Here is a 17,723-nt window from a genome sequence, read left to right on the forward strand (position 1 = left end):
GTTTTTTTTAGTTTAATACCTCACCTTTTTCCATTAATTACTTCATACGGTTATTTCCTTAACAAAGAACTTATTAGGCTTTTTAGAGAGACTTAGAGGAACAACTTTTATCAAGAAGCATCTTTCTTATAGGAGAAAATAGTAAAAAAAAGAAAACATGACTATAAATAATATAAATAAATAACATACCGAAAAAGTAAACTTTTGCTAATTTCCTAGGAAAATATATGCCAACTTAGAAAATAATATCGGCTGAAAAGTATATGAAAATGGGTTCATATTAGCTATTGGTTTATTTTTGGTCTCGATGGACTTTTCCACGGAAATGCCCATATGTACCTGGCTGGCTGGGCGATTATTCGTCGGAATTGGGATCATAACAGTCATATGATCTGCATCAATGAGGAATTTATGAGTTCGATTCGATTACAATTGCCGCCGGTTCAGCTGCTGCCGGCCAAAATGGCCTGGGTGGTTGGGTGGAAGATCAGATCGGGTTAACGAGGGGGAAATCGGCTGAGCCTCAGTTTTCTTGGGAATCGCAAGTGCTCCTCCAAACCCAGTCCCAATTTGCTATAAAAGGTCTCAGCCTCAGCCATAGACCCTTCATTAAGTTGAAGAGGCGTTGGCTCGGTTGTCTGGCCAGTTTTTAATCATGTGTATCCTGAAGGTGATCTTTGTTTTTATACTTTTCGTCTCCTGCGTGAATAGTCTGGCTTTGTACTTGCCGGAAGCAAAGAGAATTTGGTTTCCTCCCGCACCCGGAATGAGAGACAATCAGGGAGAATATAAAAACGAAACGCAATCGTATATAGTCCCTGGTCACTGGAGATCAAGCGTAAGCTCCTGCACAATGGTTAGCGATTTCGAGAACATAACTGTTCGCCTTGGGTACAAAAAGAGGATGAAACGCGTTTGTGGAAACTATGAATGCGTATCACGGGGTCCTGGCACGGCAGCGATGACCGTAGTCGAATAGTAAGTAACCACAAGGGCGATGACGATCGACAGAGAATCAATCTCCTCATCGTTTCAGTTGTCAACAGCCAGCCGGTTTCCAGGAGTGCGAGACGAATGGAATAGACCAGACGCAGAACTATCCGGAATGCTGTTGGAAATGCGTCACATATAAAGACTGTTAGCTCTGAGGCACAGATCCTTATTCCTCATTCCCAGATCCATATTTTAGTTATGTGTTTGATAGAGTGTGGGATCTTAATTGGCTAGAGTAAGAAAATAAAGATTAAACTACTACTGTATGCATGTTTATGATCCTGTGACCTTGTACTCCTCTGAGAATCTGGCTCTGATAATAGATAACCGGCTTGACTTCAAGGGCAACAGAAAGTAGAGCCCGGACTGCCGCTTCAGGAAATCCTTGGTTGGCCGGGACCCGCATGCTTCGCATAAATACCCCTCCTGTCCGTGGCCTTGCGCGACCTGAAGACCTGTCTCCAATTCGCAGAAAAGAATGGCTTTGATTAGCGTATGCCCCAAGATACACCTCGTGTAGGGCAGATATGCCGCTGCACAGATCGGGAGACAGGTCAAAGCCCTTGTCAGCGAAGTTTCGAGACCGTCAGGGCCTAGCTGTACAATTTTTTAAAGAATGTTCAAACATTTTTTGGCAACCCCCTTCCTTCCAGACGCTGGGGCTATAGACAGACAGACGGGCGTCTCAATATCTGAAAGGGAGAGAGACTCAAATGGAAGGCGAGCTGCCGGCTGGTACACTGAAATCATTTTAATGAAATGGGAAACCTTTTTATTCTGTTGAAACACAAATGAATTCTAATACGATTATGGAAAGAGTCTTTTTCAATGAAAGGAAGCGACAGCAAGCAGGTAGTCGTCGCTCGAGGAATGTGGCATCATCGGTAGGTGAGGTGAGGGCAAGAGAAGTCAAGGCTGGGAATCCGGTTTATTATTGACGAATTTTTTCGACTCAAAGCAGTTTAGTGATGCAGAAGAAAAGGGTTTGGATATGATATGGGGATACTGATCCAAAAAGGGATTAAGAGCTAATTGGATATCACTTCTAATAGAATGAAATGATATCATGAAGGAATTTTAGGATTCTTCTTAGGATTCAATTTATTAGCACTCAAATTCTATATCCTAATGATATGGATTACTGTTAAAGAGACTGATCCAAAAGGGTTTTAAAGGAAAAAGAATTCCAAATCTACTCTTAAGAATGGTATTTTGGGATACTTCTTGGATTACAATGAAAGAACATTCTAATTCCATATTCCCTTTGGCGTTTCCCCTCTCTCTTTTTCTTCATATGTATTTACATCATGTGCACACTATGCCCTCATCCATACATATGTAATTTCCTATCAAAAAACACTTCCCACTCTCTGTACATCTTTCAATCAGAGCCATGGCGTTCTCCTTCAATCAAAGTCAATGGCTCTATTTGATGACCAATAAAGTTGTCAGGCGGCGATAATGTTATTAACATTGCTTACAATAATTAATTTAATTTTTGTAAACCAATTTACACACGTAATTAAAAGACCCCAACCCCTATATCTGCCTCTCGCTGTGACGATACGACGGTCTCTCTTTCAAGTCTCATGCCGGAGGGAGAGAGTGCGTGTTTCAGTACATGAATAGGGAAGGGGCCATGGGGCATGGCTATTAGTTTCTATTTCCATTGCCACAAACACTGACTAATTGCCCATGGTCAGTGCCTCGAACGACAATCGCGTCGCGGAAGCAGCGGTCTATCAAGGAGAATATCATCTAAATGAATATAAATGAAATGGAATTCTATGGAGATGCATACTTTTTAAGTTTTTATCAGTGATTTATGGGATGAAAACAAGCCCCGATGCTGCTCTGCCTCTAGACAGATGAATTTTGCAATCGGAAAACAAATAAACATACTATATATATGCGAAAGAGCCCATAAAATAACAATCTACAGAAATACATACATATTTATGCATCGTGGAATGTTCCATGGGACATAAGGAAATGCTCTTTCCCCAGGGGGGAATATGGGGAGCTACCAGGAAGTACATATATCTGTGGATCTTTGGAAAGAAAGGTTATCTGAGGGGAATTTTATTAGAAGTCTTATAAGGAACTCCGCTGGTAGATGCCTCTAAGAGAACGGCACAGGAACGCCAAAAACACCTCTCGGGGACTTTAACACCACATAAACACTCCCTCGACGGTTCATACCGCCCACCTATCCGGATAACTAAGGGCCGTCCGGGTTAACCTAACCTAACCTATAAAGAATCGTATATTTATCAATTTTTAGGAGTAATTGTAGGCCTTTTAACGAAAAGGAGAGCCAGAAGACCATTCATCCACCATTTTATTGCCAAAACCCAGCTTTAATGGACAGTACCCGCTTTTGTAGGGCATATCCTAGCATTATAGGAAGCACTCCTCTGCCTTTCTGTCTGTCATCGCAGCAAATTCCAGAATCAAATCAGTTGGCAATCAGAGCGCAGTTTGCTCTTTTGACTCGTCTTTAAGCTGATTCTTTCTTTTTTTCCACTGTATTATCAATGCTGTAGTAGGAGGCTTATCAAGACAGACCAGACAGACCCGACAGACACTCGATGGAGTATTCATCGACTGACAACAGCAAAGAAACGAAAGAATGACAGTGGAACCCGCATGTTGCATGCAGCAGCAGCAGCAGCAGCAGCTGATGATGATAAGAGTTGAAGCCCCGTTCATTGAGGAAATGTCACTTTTGCATACAAAACATATGACAAATCTTTGTACGATTATATACTAAAATATCTGAAAAATTAAAAGAAAAGAAAAGAACTGAAAAGACAAAGTCCGAACGCGCCTTTTCCTGTTCTGCCAAAGTTTTGCGATAAAAAAAAGAAGGGGAAAAAAAGAGAAGAACTTCTCTCTCGACTGCAGTGCGTTGAATGCATACAAAACGAAGATATGGCCGAAGCCCAAGCGCCGTATCAGGCGATATGCATAGAAACTGAAGAATAAAAAGAAAAGTAAAGAGAAGGGAACCACTGGAGGGAGGAGGTGGGAGAGTGGGACAGTGGGAGAAGTGCAAACAAAGCGCTGCAGCAATAGTGGAAAGAAAACTTTAGTTCTTAAAATGGCAGCCAGACGGAGCGGCGTCGTCGTCAGCATTTTGATAAACCATTGAATAAATGTTAGAACAAAAAACAATTATTAAAAAAAAAAAAAAAAATCCCCCCGAGAAAGAGGGAAGCTTTTCCCAATACGGAACGGAAATGCGGCACAGAAAAAGCAACAACAACAAATCCGAAGAACAAACGAAGGAAGAGCTTTATAAGGCAGAAAGAGGAATGGAAGGGAGTACTGCAGTACGACTATGAAAGAACCCCACAAATGGCATACTTGATGGGGTGGGGAGGGGGGAACAAATGGGGGCTTTCATTAGCAAATGTTTAAACGAGTATTTCTACCGATTAGATAAGCGTTTTGGATTTATAGAATGAATAGAGAAAGAGGGAGAGAGCGAATAGAAAAAAGAAAAATGTATGGCGAAATCTTGTGATTCTCTAGAGAATTGGATAAGACTCTGCTGGGTATATATTTTCATAAGAATAAATTCTGATTTGCTTATAATTATAGAACAATGAGGGGTTTTCCTCAGGGTGAGCTTCAGGGTCTCTACTCAAAGTTTAAAGAACTCTTAAACGGATAAGGGAATGACGTACTATGCGATATATGTACATATACATATACGACTGTAGCTATACCTATAAGCGTTGATATACTGCTTTCAATTCCTAACTTTGATCCACAATTAGGCAAAACATTCTAGCCTCATAAAGACCCCGTTCTATTCATGCTTCCAATCCAACATTCAGATAAGATACGCCACCTCAATCATAATTTTTTATAGTGAATGTTCAAAAGGCGACTCCATGGAAACTGCTCACATTTCAAGCGACCCCTTCCTCAGATATTCCCCAATCGAGATCAGATAATCACACAACAAATTACAGAGGAGGGGACATTGAGAACACACTAGCAATAAAGTCATCAAGCCACTTGTGACGGGTCGCCACAGACACAAAATCAAAGAATAAAAACCATTCAAAATGTATTCCAAGAATCCCCAAAAAAAAAAACACACACAAAAACATAAAACGAAAGACGCGACACAACGAATTTTCATTCGAAATTAACGAAAAAAAATTATGTTTGGCGCCAGGTCTGAGGCCCAGAGAGAAGATCCCCATGAATGGTGAATGGTGTTGCTGCAGTAATTGGAAACTAAAACCAACAACGAAAAAACTCGCATAGATCGTACAGAAATGGCACGTTCCGTTCCGTCTTAAAGACAGAGACAGAGAGAGAGAGAGAGAGATACGCCGATTTGCCGATTTGTACGATGATTTGCATAATTGCGTGATTCGCATACCGCAGAAATTTGTTGTATCTCTGAATCATCGTTTCTCTACAGAGGGCCGGGGAGGAACCCAATCTGAATCCATTCTCTTAGATGTGGGACTCATCTTTTGGTATTACTTTCGTATTCAAAGTTGCCAATGACTCAAGTGCTTACATTGTCTGTCAAGTGTTTGATTATCTCATTCGGACAGTATAAGAAATGGAATTCATATTCATTTTGAGCGACTTTTGGGGCATTGATGTGGATTGAAATCCAAGTAATTGACACTCTTGTGGCGAAAGATACATATTCAGCTATGGGAAACCTCTTGAGAACCCTAAAGAATGGAATAGGAAAGAGTTTCCCGTACATGTAGGCCATGGAAATCCCTCTAATATCCATATCAACTTTATATATATTTCTTTAACTCCATGATATATCTAAATATTTATATATCTTTCTTTACTTCCTTTGCATCGGGTTCTTTTATATTGCAAATTCGCATTCATCGCATTAAAAAGTACCTTTGTATCTTTTATGTGAAGGAATTCCAGAGTACGCGTTCGAGCTGTGTGGGAATTTTTTGATTTCATGTTCGAGTTCGATGCTGGATGTGCGTGAGGTTGCATCTGAGTTTGTTTTGGGTAATTTTATACCCCAAATGAGGGAATTTTTTGTTGATATTTGAAACAGAAAATAAATAGTGATTTATGTAAATTATAACTAAAATTATAGTTTTTAGGAGTGATTTCCTAGCACTTAAGGAAGATCTAATAGATGCAAATCGATTAAGGTTGAATTTTTTATCGTTTTATAGCTCCTAAAATATAATCATCTTAAGGATTTTTCCTATTTTCAACTAAAACATTCTAGACTTCTCAGTTTAATCGCCTTATTCCACCCACAAATTCCCTCAAATACTATGACTGTTTCGCTGTACACCTTCACTTCTATCAATATCTCTCTATATAAAGCTATAAATTCACCCTAGAATTTCTAAGAAGTTTAACAGTTTTGTACACAAATTTATGGGCGATTGCAGCGCTGACTAAACCAGACACAAATCAAAACAAGGGAAATTCTTAACCTCAAACCCCTTCGAACGTGCTCGCATGCCGATGCATGCGCCAGGCGGTTCGATTCGAACACAACAAACGAGCGCCGCCGTGTGTTTCCAGCGGCAGACTCTGTTAACAGCCACTGTTAGGCGGTTCGAATTAACGGTTGCGGCGGGCGTACGAGAAATTCCTGGCCTTGCCGCCGCAATCTTTCGCGTTCGCTTGGACGGTTCGGTCGCCACGTATCTAGATACTCGAGGGTATCTCGTCCGTTCGCTTGCTTTGCGCGAGCCAGAAGTTGAATTTGAAAATAAAATTTTGCCCCGCAAACAAAATTGGTTTTTTCAATTGCCAAAACGCAAAGAAATGCGAGAAACGCGACGTGCTGCCAAACCAATCCAATCCCATAAATAAATCTAAGCGAAAAAGTATGTGTGCATCCGCATCCCCCCATGAGAAATCAAATCTCCATCAAAATTAAATTAAAGAATGAATTAATTTGTCAGCAGCGGAAATATCAAAACAAAACGTGTTCGGCATCCCGTAGATGCAAAAATAAATTATAAACCCAACGTAAGCGGCAGTGGCAGCCAATAAACAGCTTCGCACAAGTGCCCCAAGAATCGGTGCGATTGCCAGATACTTTTGTATCTTGCACTTTGCAGCGTGTGTTGTGTGTCTGTGTGTTCAGTATTGTGCGAAAGTAAAAACTACCTGCGAAACAGACCTCCTCAAAACCCGAAAAAAAAAAAGAAAACCAGTTTTGTGAAAATTATTGAGACTGTGTTTGGGTTTGGGTTCGGTTTCAGTTGTTTTTGTTTGCTGCAGTCCCAGTGTATTGGCCATTTCTTGGTTTTTTGGCTTTGGGGCATTGCTTTGGCTCTCTGTTGAAAGGAAAAACTGTTGAAATTGTGGCTGCCAGTTGACGTCTGGCACCGAGAGATAGTGATAGATCATAAATTTAGTGAGAGAATGGACCCAAAGGTGTCAAAGGTGTCGTAGGAAAGCGGTAAAAAACGATTGATATTGGGGTTCATGGTTTAGTCTTGTGGATGGAGGAGCTTCCTGGAATGACAACAGAAAGAAGATCATTTCTGGAAATTTTTGAATCTTTTTAAAGCCACAGAGAACTTATAACTATATTTCTTTAGGAAAAAACACCTTTATTTTGAGATTTTCAATAGTAGAATCTTCTGTAGAAGATCAAGGGAGGCTTTAGGGTGTCCAAAATCAGAATCGCGAATTTATTTGGAAAAACAGTTTCCAGAAGGGAAATTCTTTAGGAAATCTCAGAAAAAATAACCAAATCTTCTTGAAATCCAAATAAAACTAAACACAAACCCCATTTTCGCCTCTCAATCCACAGTTTAAATAAAATACAACAAACAGTGCAACATTTAATCCAAAAAATATAAGAAATAAAAGCAAAGAAGATTAAAAAGAGTTCCAAGAACCAACACAAAAAGCATCATTGCCACAACAAGATGCTGATGCACCACACAACATCCACAACGTCCACGGCGACGATGACCAACTCGTCGTCATCGGCCACGCCCACACCAGGGTCGACCTCCTCCAACAACAGTGCCACACTCGAGACGCTGCACCACCAGCAGCAGCAGCAGCACCAGCAGCTGCAGCATCAACTGCAGCAGTTGCACACGAATGCGGCAAACAATTCGCGTCCCCCCTCGCGGGCGCCCTCGATTCTCGATAGCCCCACGCTGGCGCGTGTGGAGCGGGCTCGTCTCCGACTCGAGCAGCAGGAGCGTGAGAGGGAGCGAGAGAGGAGCAGCCAGAGGGGAGGCGACATCAATGGAGGGGGAATCGGTGGCGGTGGCAGCAGCACTGGAACGGGGAGCACGGCAACGACAATGAATCGTGAGGATAGCCTGGAGCGGAGCATATTGGATCCCAAGGTGAGGCAACGATCCTTTCCTTCTTCTTCTTCTTGCGAGATAAATTACCATTAAGATTTCCAGCATAAAGAACCAACAGCAGGTACAAGATACTCGTATATCTGCATCTGTGAATAGATCTCTCTTCGAAGGTATCTCTGAGAATTTAGAGAATCTTTGGTTGTATATTTATCACCTTATTTATGGAATATTTCGAAATCGAAACTGAATTCGAGAGGGGGAAAGCCTTGAAAGCTTGAAATATGACAAAGGGGATCCCCAGAATGAAGATCTTTCTTCACCGAAATGATGACTGTTCATCTGGGAAAATTCTTGTTAAATAGAACTGAGGAATGGATAATTGTTTAAAGATATCTTTTGATATTCCGAATGCCTTAAACCTCTCCGAAATCCACTACCCATCAGTCTAAGGGTATTACCTATTAGATCAGTTATTAAATATCCTCCTGTTACCCTCCTCCCTTCATCTTCCTTTATTTTCGTCTATAATCAAAACAAATGTCCCGCAAATTAGTGGAAGCCTTGGCCTTCGACTAAGGACTGTAGGGAGAGAGCATATTTCCTAAGCCAAATAAGCCCCAGACACACACACACACAGGAGCCCCTCTTGACGGGAAGACATTTTACTAATGGTTCAGCCGCTGGCCCTTGGACCACAGGCGCCTCCCCTTGGGCTCCCCCTGGCCTTCCCTCAGGCAATAGGTGACTGTCCGTCCGATTTCGTCTGTCCCCCCGTCTGTGGGACTCCGGAGGCTACTTCTACGAGTGTGTCCGCTCTTTGTCCGTGTTGTCTACGACCTTCTTTTAGCATTATATGTAAATGCTTTTTATTCATTTATTATTTTGTTAACGCTCTTATCTTTTCCACGTGGTTTTATCTTTGACTGTGAATTGTGTGGCCATCATCTGGCCAGAAGCCCAAAGCCTCTTTATTTCTTTAAAGCTTACGAAAAGAGTGGACCCTCTGGCTCTGTGCTGGGGTTTTGCATACATGAAAAAGGGACAGAGACCCCCCCCCCCCCCAACACCTGCCCTCTCTCCTGCTGAATGGCCAGGTAGCATTAGAAACAGAACGAGAACCAGAAACAGAAGTTGCTCAGGTAACAGGGGCCTAGGCATCGACCTCGAACCTCCATGCCACCACCTCATGGCTCAATGAGAACATAAACTCAGATAATGAATTGCGAAATATATCTATCTATTAGGCAGACGAGACAATAACAAAGATAGAACCGAACCGAACAGAACGGAACATGGAATTTAGATGGGATTTTGTTTTGGTTTTGGAACTCTTATCTGTAGAGGGTTTTTACCTGTAAAACACGTGAAATTATTAGATCATAGAGGGTTTATCTAAGAAAGGTTCTGGCTAACAAATTTACACAAAATCCTTCAAATGTTTTCCTTTCAAAGTTCTCCCAACAGAGATTTTCTTTGAATAACTTCCATCTTAGATGCTCTAATAGTTCTTAGTGCTCTCTTTCTCCCTCCAAAGAGGTTCCTATCACATCATCAATTCTGTTTTTGGCCAAAAGCCAAACAGTCAAGAGACTGATTACCTGATAGATGCAGTGCTTTAGAGCCATCCTGCGCCTCCTTTAGACGTAACAAATTGTACGTAACAGTTCTGGGGCCAAATTGCCTGCATAATTTCCACACACAGCCTCCCCTTCACCCCTTCACCTCTTTCTGGGGGCACAACCCATTCCCGTTCTTTTTGCTGTCGCCCAAAGGGAAACTGCAGCCAAAATATTGGCGCAGGATGTTTTTTGCTATCAATAAACTTGGAGTTTGGGCAGCTCCTAAATCTTGCAGGGGAACTTCTGGGAAGAAAATCAATAGAAAATGGAAAAATTGCAACACTTTTGGGTCATTCGCAAAGGTTTTTCGTTGGAGGAACGACTGCCGTAGTGCATTGAACCCCATGGAGCCACATCAAGTGCTCCAAAGAGCGTCAGAGTCAGAGTCAGCGGCAGCGGTAGAGCGTCATAATTAGTCACACTTAAAAAGGCAATGGCCCAAACAGTTGGTCTTGTGTTGGCCCGTTAGTTGGCCAAATGCGAAATATGAGGCGAGGCAAAAAGAAGGCTAAAACCGAAAAACAACCAGAGCCAAAAGAAACAGAGACCGGCGGTAACCGGAGACACGACAAAAGACACGACACGAGAGAGCTGCGCTGCGCTGCGATGAGTAGGAAGCGCCATGGCTCCACAAATGGGGGAAAGCAAACAGAAGGGGGAAAACAGAGGGGCCGAGGGGGTGGTAGAAATTTTGCTGAGCTACGTGCCCCGCAAGCAGCCAGCCGGACTATGAGATACAATGTTTGACCCAAAGCAAGAAAGGGAGGCGAAAGACCATGGGTCCAGTCCATCCTCTGGCGTTGCTTCGCTGCACTTGGCTGCAACGGATTGCAACAGAAAGGGCCATCCGCCCGAGCATTTGGAGCAGAAAGATGGAGTTGCACTTGGCAAGAGCACGAGTGAAATCGGACATATCTTTTATCATAAACAATTTCCATAAATTGTAGGAGGACCACTCGTACGTCGCCTCGTACATTTCAATGTCAATTTATTTGCGCCGCTCGCAATTCAATTTAACGGCTCGCTCGCATTCCACGAGTGCGAAATATTCTACAAAACAACAAAAAATTAAATGAAAAATACATATGTACATGGTGTTTTTTTTTTTTTTTTGCATGGATGAATGCCCCCCAGCCTTAGGAAAATGGTCAGAAAATGCGAGTGTTTTCAGAGTTCGAATAATGGTTTCAGTTGGGGTTTTGGATGAGTTGTGGTTGTGGTGCGATGCGGTAAATGGATGAGTCAGTGGAGGGACTCTGAAGCGTTGTTGAGTTCTGTTGAAGAGGAATCTGTTGGGGTTGAGGGAAAAGACCCCCAAAGATATTACTCATGCGATCAATTGATATCAAAACATGGCATTTATGGATTGATTCATCGAATGAAAAGAGGTTTTTGTTCAGAAAATCAAAGAAAAGGAGTGTTTTCTGACTTTAAAACTCTTTTTCCCGGCTCAAAGACTCTAAAAAGTAAGTTACAGGTGTTTCAAGACCAAGGAAAACACCTTATATCTGGAATGCTATAAAGGGGTATATGGTTGATCGATTAAAGACACTGTCCAGAGACAATCCCCAAAAAACTCTGCCAAAAAGCGCCTAAATCAATAGAAAACTAATAGATTTCTCCCACTCCGGTTACTGCCTCAATTAGTCTCATAAATTAGCCCATAAATAGAATAAATAGCAACACTATCCACACAAAAATAGACCCCACGAAAACCTGGTAACCGATAAAGAAGGAATCAAATATCTATGGGGCATGGGGGCATGGGGTTAAGGCAGAAAAGTAATTTGAGTCTCGTTTTTTGGGGAATTGGCTGCTCGCACGCGAAAGACCAGCGAACCGACCCCCGAAAAAACAGACAAATCGTGGAATAAATCGAGAGACGGCACACACAGGTTTCGGGGAAATAGAGCAAACCCCACACACGCCCCTCCTACGGAAAAACTAAACACAGACGGGAAGGAAAATTAAGGAAAATTAAGGGGAAAATAAAAGACAGAAAGAAGCAGACAAAGACAAAGACAAAACACAAACGAAAAAGATGCAAAGACGACACGCAAGAAATGCGTAAAAATAAAAAGGAGAAGAATACAGAGAAAATCATTTCATTCGACGCCCCCCCAACCAGCCACCCACCCCACCACACACGCCTACACCCGCCCACCATCCCCTGCTCGAACATTTTCATTCATAAAAGAGTGCGGGGAAAACTTTAGCGGAAAATATGCCTCACAATAAAATATACAAATAAATGGCTGGGCTTAATGCAAATAAAAGGGGGGATGTGGCGGCAGTGGGCTCTCTCTTTGAGAGCACAGCCCCCTCCTCAGAGGTCGAAGGTCGAGGAGGAGGGAGCGGGAGCGGTTACGCGAGGGAACAGCAAATGGCACACAGAAGTGCAATTTTTGTTTCGAGGGATCCCTGGAAAAGGAGGGGGAAGGGCGGCAATTCACAAATGCAAAAAGGAAATGCCAATGGAAAAATGCGTGTGTTTTCCAGCAAAACAAAAACAGGGCGGGAGATGGAGGAGGGGGGAAAGGGAAGTGTTTGGGGGGAGGGGAGGGAAATGGCAGGCGCCAGCCTTAAAGCTAATTTGTGGGTTTATCTTTTTCCCAGTCTGAAAATTGCATTTAATATTTGTTTCGTGTTCTATTTTTTGGGTTACTTTTGGAGGAGAGTCTGTTCTAAAAAAAAAGCGTGAGCTATAGATCTATAAAGTATACATGTGCTTGAGGGAAATCCAAAGTTATATGGCTATAATACCCTGGTTTTTGTGGTTTTGGATCGTTCTTCATACTCGTAAATCTTTCCACATTTATCAAAATCATATCACAATACTCTTTTCATAAAGCTCTCATAAAAAACATCTGTCAAAATACAAATTTCATTAAAAAAAGTGCTCAAAACTATGCCAAATATGATCAAAATCGAAGAAGTAAAGCATTCCTTTGGTAGCTATATCTGAAAAAGTATCTTCCCAATTGAACCACAGACATAGCCTCTGCTTATTGTTTCTTTATCTGAAATTGTTAGCTCTTTAAAGCTCTTTAAAGAGTATCTTCACATTCTCCTATCGGCTTTTGTCGGCTGTTCTTTTTGATGTTCTTGCGGCTGCTGTCTGCATCTCAATTTGGTTCTACGGTGTAAAGTGATATCTCATTTATGTTGGACTGTGTAAAGTGATATTTATTACAATTAAGCGGCTGCACAGTGACCCACTAAAGTCAACAGCCATCGCCACCGCCACCGCCACCGCCGCACCCCACCCGCCACCAGCCACTTGCCACAGCTGCAGTGGCTCTTCTCTCATTGCATTAAGTGCTGCATGGCGAGGGAGGTGGCATGAATATAGATCAGGGGATGCCTGAAGTACGGAAAGTGTTAAAGGTCACCGAAGATCACAGAGAGATGATCCCCAGAAATGTGTTACGCAGCAAATGGTTCAATTTGTTTTTGGGGGGGTGCCAGTTCCAGCAAATTCCAGATATTTATCTATCGCTTATTGTAGGAGCATCTATAGAGAAACATATGGTGCATTTAGATCTGTTTAAAGTGCCTCGAAAATAGAGTATTTTTTCATAAATTTCAAACGCAAACAAAACTGTGAAAAATGTAGAGAAAATGTATCCGAAAAATAGGGAAATATGGAAGCTTTCTCCAATGAAATATTAACAGTTGAAAAACATTTTAAACTTTTTTTTAGTGGCAATTTTCTATCTAACTTTTAGAATTTTCAACAAATTATTCTCCCATTTTCTTGTACCACTTTCTAGTCGACAAATTGTAATGCAATTTTTCCACTAGATTTTCCCAGAACATCCGACCAACCGACAGTTACTTCTATAACTATTTGTGCAATGGCTTTCCCAGCTTTTCCACAGCTTCCACATTTTCCTCGACAGCAATCGCTGGCAGTGTTGTTGTTTTTCTGTGGAATTTAGCTAAAAGGGGAGAAGGATTGGAAGGGGGGGGTGGAGAAATGTTTCTTAAGAAAAATCTCTCAAAAACAATGCAAACAATTTGCATATTACATCAACATGTTGCATGCCACACAGTCAAGATTGCAGTTTGTTGCAGTTGCTGCAGTTGCTGTTGCATATGCAATTGAGTTAAGCGCACTCCCGCGCTCCAACCTCCACTTGGAGTTAAACGAGGCATGCCACCAAACGAGGCAGATGCAGTCGAATGATGCACAGTGCTGTCGCTGCTGCCGCTGTGGCAAGCTGCATGCGTGAGTAAGGCAGGCATTTGTTTCCCAAACAGCAATGTGGGGGGTTGTCTGTTGCATGCACCACCTCTTGCCTCACTTAGGGCTTTGCTGCTGCTGCTGAAATCATCTTTAATATTGGTCCCATCTCTGAGGCTGACTCTCCCGTGCCACGCCCCTCTTTCATGCCCCTTTCTGTGTACTTGCAACACATTTATTCATACTTATTCATACGCTCTTGCTCGTTTAATTTTTTTCCTTTTTTTGTGTATAATTTCTTTATAATTGCCATTTCCCGTTTTAATGAATTGTTTATACGTTGAAAAGAGAGTCACAGCACAAAGGGGGGGATGGTGGAGGCCATGCAGGGGCCATGGGGGTCATGGCAACAGCGGAACAACAATACAAATACACACACACAACACACATGACCGTGCCCCATGCACCATGCCTACGTCAGTGGGGCACAACCTAAAACTGAAACCCAAACACAGATACGGATACAGCACACGAGTAGATACAGATACATGGATACATGGCTTTTGGAGGGGCTACAATTGCTGGCCTGCCTGCTTGACCATTTTCATTGCTTCCGTTCCTCCAGCTGTTATACACTTTTTCTAGAGGGTCTCACGCCTCTGAAGAGAGGTTTGCAATAAAGATACATGATCGTTTAGATACATTTGTATTCGTTAAAGGCCTATAGGCGATGTCTCTTTCTATACCTAAATTTCGATGCATTTCTGACTGAAACACAGCCCAAAACCAAGCTCTCTAGATCTGTGAGATCCTTAAAAGTATCTACATATCTCTATCCATATCTTAAAAGCTACCCTGTACACCCTTCATATATTAGAGTATCTCTTTCTTCGGCTTCCATAGCCCCCTTCTTTTTCTACTTGTTTCTGCCTGCACTTTACTCTTTTCTTTTTTGGGAGGGTTGTTGCAACGGTTTTTGTTGTTGTTGTGGCATGACAAACGGAAATTGTTTTCATTTGATTAGGGGGCGCACCACACTCGTTGCTCGTTGCGTGTGTGCCACAAATGGGGAGGAAGGGGCTGTAGCCAGTGAGGGTTGTAGCCATACGTTGGAGGATATGCCCCATAGAAGAGGCAGCAGCAGCCCCTACCCAACCGCAAGGCCACGAACCTCTTAATGCATTTGAGCGACCGCACTGGGGATTTCCCCCTTGAACCCCATGCCATACCAAACCATAAATTGAGTTGATAAAAAGATAATGATGATGATGATAATGGGTATAGGGATGATTAAGGGGATTGCTGCCGGGAGGTGGGAGGAATGGAAGGTGTGTTGTCCACAGCCTTGTGGCTTAATGGCTTTTTATGAGGTTTTAATGGGACAAAGGAGTGGCTGCAACTTGCACTGGCACTGGCACCGGGAGATGAGTAATGGGAGAGGAATAATGCATTCCTACAAATCTCTAACTCTACTCCATGAGATGCTTCATTCTGCCCCCCCAAAAACTCTCTATTTCCCAGTTTTCTGCCTGCCTCATGACTCAACTTCTGCACAGGAATGGATCGATTCCTATCAATAGTCTGCCTACCTCAACAGCCAGTAGCCCTCTCATAAATTTTCTTCAGAATATATGAATTCGTTTGACGAATCTCAAATTAGTCAACCATCCCGTGCTATCGATACAAATTGTTATAATTGTTACGAAAGCTTATCAAAAACACCGGTGCCGGCGTCTGCTAGTACACTGTTTATTTCGATTTCTGGTCTGTTCAGTTCTTATCTAGGAATTTCTTTAAAACACAGCGCCATGGTGGCGGCAATGAGAAGCCAGACCGTTCGAATGGCCAGAATCGTTGACATCATACCCTGTAATAATCGGTGGTGGGGGCAGCGAGCAGGGGGGGGAATTGTAGCACAGCCACAGCCACAGGCACAAGGCAAATAAAATTAAAATGGTTAACGCGTGTGGCTTCTACACATAGTATGACATCATAGTTTTTTGAAAGGGCGAGAGTGTGGAGTGGAGGGGTGTGGCGTGGAGAGGAGGGGCAGCAAGTGCTGAGTGGGTGTTAAGTGCGTGCGGCGTTTGTATGGATTTCTAGAGCCATAGACACCCCCTCGGAGCAGCAGAAATAATGATGGGGGAAGGGCATGAATCCATCTTCTTGGGACGGTAGAAAATCTGTTGTGGTAGGAAAACAATAAGGGAAAGCTATAAAGTTCTTGAAGTGGAAATAAAAAAATTTTAAGAGTGTTTCTGATATATTTTTCAAACAAAAAAATGCTCATTGAAGCTGTAGATACATATACATATATACAAATTGTACCATAGAATTTTGTTAGAAATTTTCGGAAAATATACAAATTTTAGATCCGAAAGATCTATTCTTTTGATATATTATTCGATGAACCGATAACCTTCACGATATAAACCCGATTTATACGATTTTTAAACCTTAAAGACTCCATAGAAAAAGAATATTCATTGAAGACCCTACTATAAATACCCACGTGATAAATATATGATGATTACTTCCACAATTATACCACATAAACCCTATATTTCTATGACAATTTCTATGATTTAAATTCTTAAAAATTAAAAACGATTAAAAAAATATATATTTGTATTTTAGTTTTCGCAACAAATAAATTGGCAACAACAAAAATCTAATTGACAATAAATTCCATTTATTTCTGTTCTTTCGTACCTCCCACCCCAACCCACAACGACACAAACTACGAAAACAAAAATATACTCAAATATACTCAAATCCTGCCCCTTGTTTCTACCTTTTCCACCCACAAAAACCACAACTACAAAAACTACAACCTGCCCCCGAATGAAAAACAAATGAAAAACTCCCATAAACGTCGAAAAAAAACCACAACAAAAAAAAAACAATTTAGAAAGAGACGGCGCCCTGGCATCAGATGTGGACGCATATGAAACGCCTATCGCACGCCTCCAAAGTCAATTCGACGAGCAGCCTGACGGCCCAGAAAACCGATGTGGGTCCCCATCCGCATCCACATCCCAATATGACGCCCACAGGGGGCGGCACGACAACAACAGCGGGCCAGGGAATGCCTGGGAAGTGCATTCTATTCCCGGACAGGACGTCCTCCCTGAAAAGCTCAATGTATACGCAACAGGTGTACTTCAGGCCCGATATGGTAGGAATACAATCCGTATCTTCTATATAGCTATAGACCTTAGATTCATATTGGCATGGTTTTGGATTTCGATTGGTTCATTGGCTCTCAAACAAATGTAGAAATGGCTGAATATTCGCTTTGATTTTTTGTTGGATTTCTTTTTTCCGTTTCTTTTTTATGGCACCTTCCACAAATTCCCACAAATCTATTTTAAGCCTCTATTATGTTAATTAATGATCTTATTTTTTTTGGCTAATGGTTTTATGGATTTTTGATGATTTTTTATTATACAATATTTTAAGCGTTTCTTTTTTGCCTGACTTTTATGCACCCCCTCCGAGAGAAGATCCTCTTCAAAGCTCAGCGTTGCATTAAATGCACAAGAAATATCGTATGAATGCAATAATCATAATCATAATAATAATAATCATAATCTTCATAAACCAACGACATGG

The 17,723-nt window shown here is 41.9% G+C and overlaps 2 protein-coding genes across 5 annotated transcripts in view; both read left to right on the forward strand.

Moving 5' to 3' along the window:
• The first annotated feature begins 619 nt into the window (after positions 1-619).
• On the forward strand, positions 620-1,259 carry LOC108161622. Its single transcript, XM_017295919.2, has 2 exons — positions 620-978; positions 1,037-1,259. Exons 1-2 carry the CDS (start codon positions 656-658, stop codon positions 1,140-1,142), a joined length of 429 nt encoding a protein of 142 aa, XP_017151408.1. The 5' UTR covers positions 620-655; the 3' UTR covers positions 1,143-1,259.
• Positions 1,260-6,618: 5,359 nt separating this feature from the next.
• LOC108163073 overlaps positions 6,619-17,723 on the forward strand; it is a 40,260-nt gene continuing 29,155 nt past the window's right edge. For 2 of the 4 annotated variants that reach the window (XM_033392954.1, XM_017298149.2), the window contains exons 1-3: positions 6,619-6,851; positions 7,790-8,342; positions 17,020-17,286. In XM_033392954.1, the coding sequence (XP_033248845.1) occupies positions 7,908-8,342; positions 17,020-17,286 (702 nt within the window). In that variant the 5' untranslated portion in view covers positions 6,619-6,851; positions 7,790-7,907. The remainder of the gene's footprint in view (positions 6,852-7,789; positions 8,343-17,019; positions 17,287-17,723) is intronic. The other 2 variants (XM_017298148.2, XM_017298151.2) reach the window with 2 other exon arrangements.

This window comes from Drosophila miranda, chromosome 4 (assembly GCF_003369915.1).
Source record: "Drosophila miranda strain MSH22 chromosome 4, D.miranda_PacBio2.1, whole genome shotgun sequence".
In the NCBI taxonomy this organism is placed as follows: Eukaryota; Metazoa; Arthropoda; class Insecta; order Diptera; family Drosophilidae; genus Drosophila; species Drosophila miranda.

What these genes read in the sequence shown, in the direction of transcription:
- LOC108161622 (XM_017295919.2), top strand. Translation starts at nt 656, where the DNA reads ATGTGTATCCTGAAGGTGATCTTTGTTTTTATACTTTTCGTCTCCTGC. An exon ending in GCGATGACCGTAGTCGAATA is followed by an intron (nt 979 to 1,036) that starts GTAAGTAACCAC and finishes TCATCGTTTCAG; the next exon opens with TTGTCAACAGCCAGCCGGTT.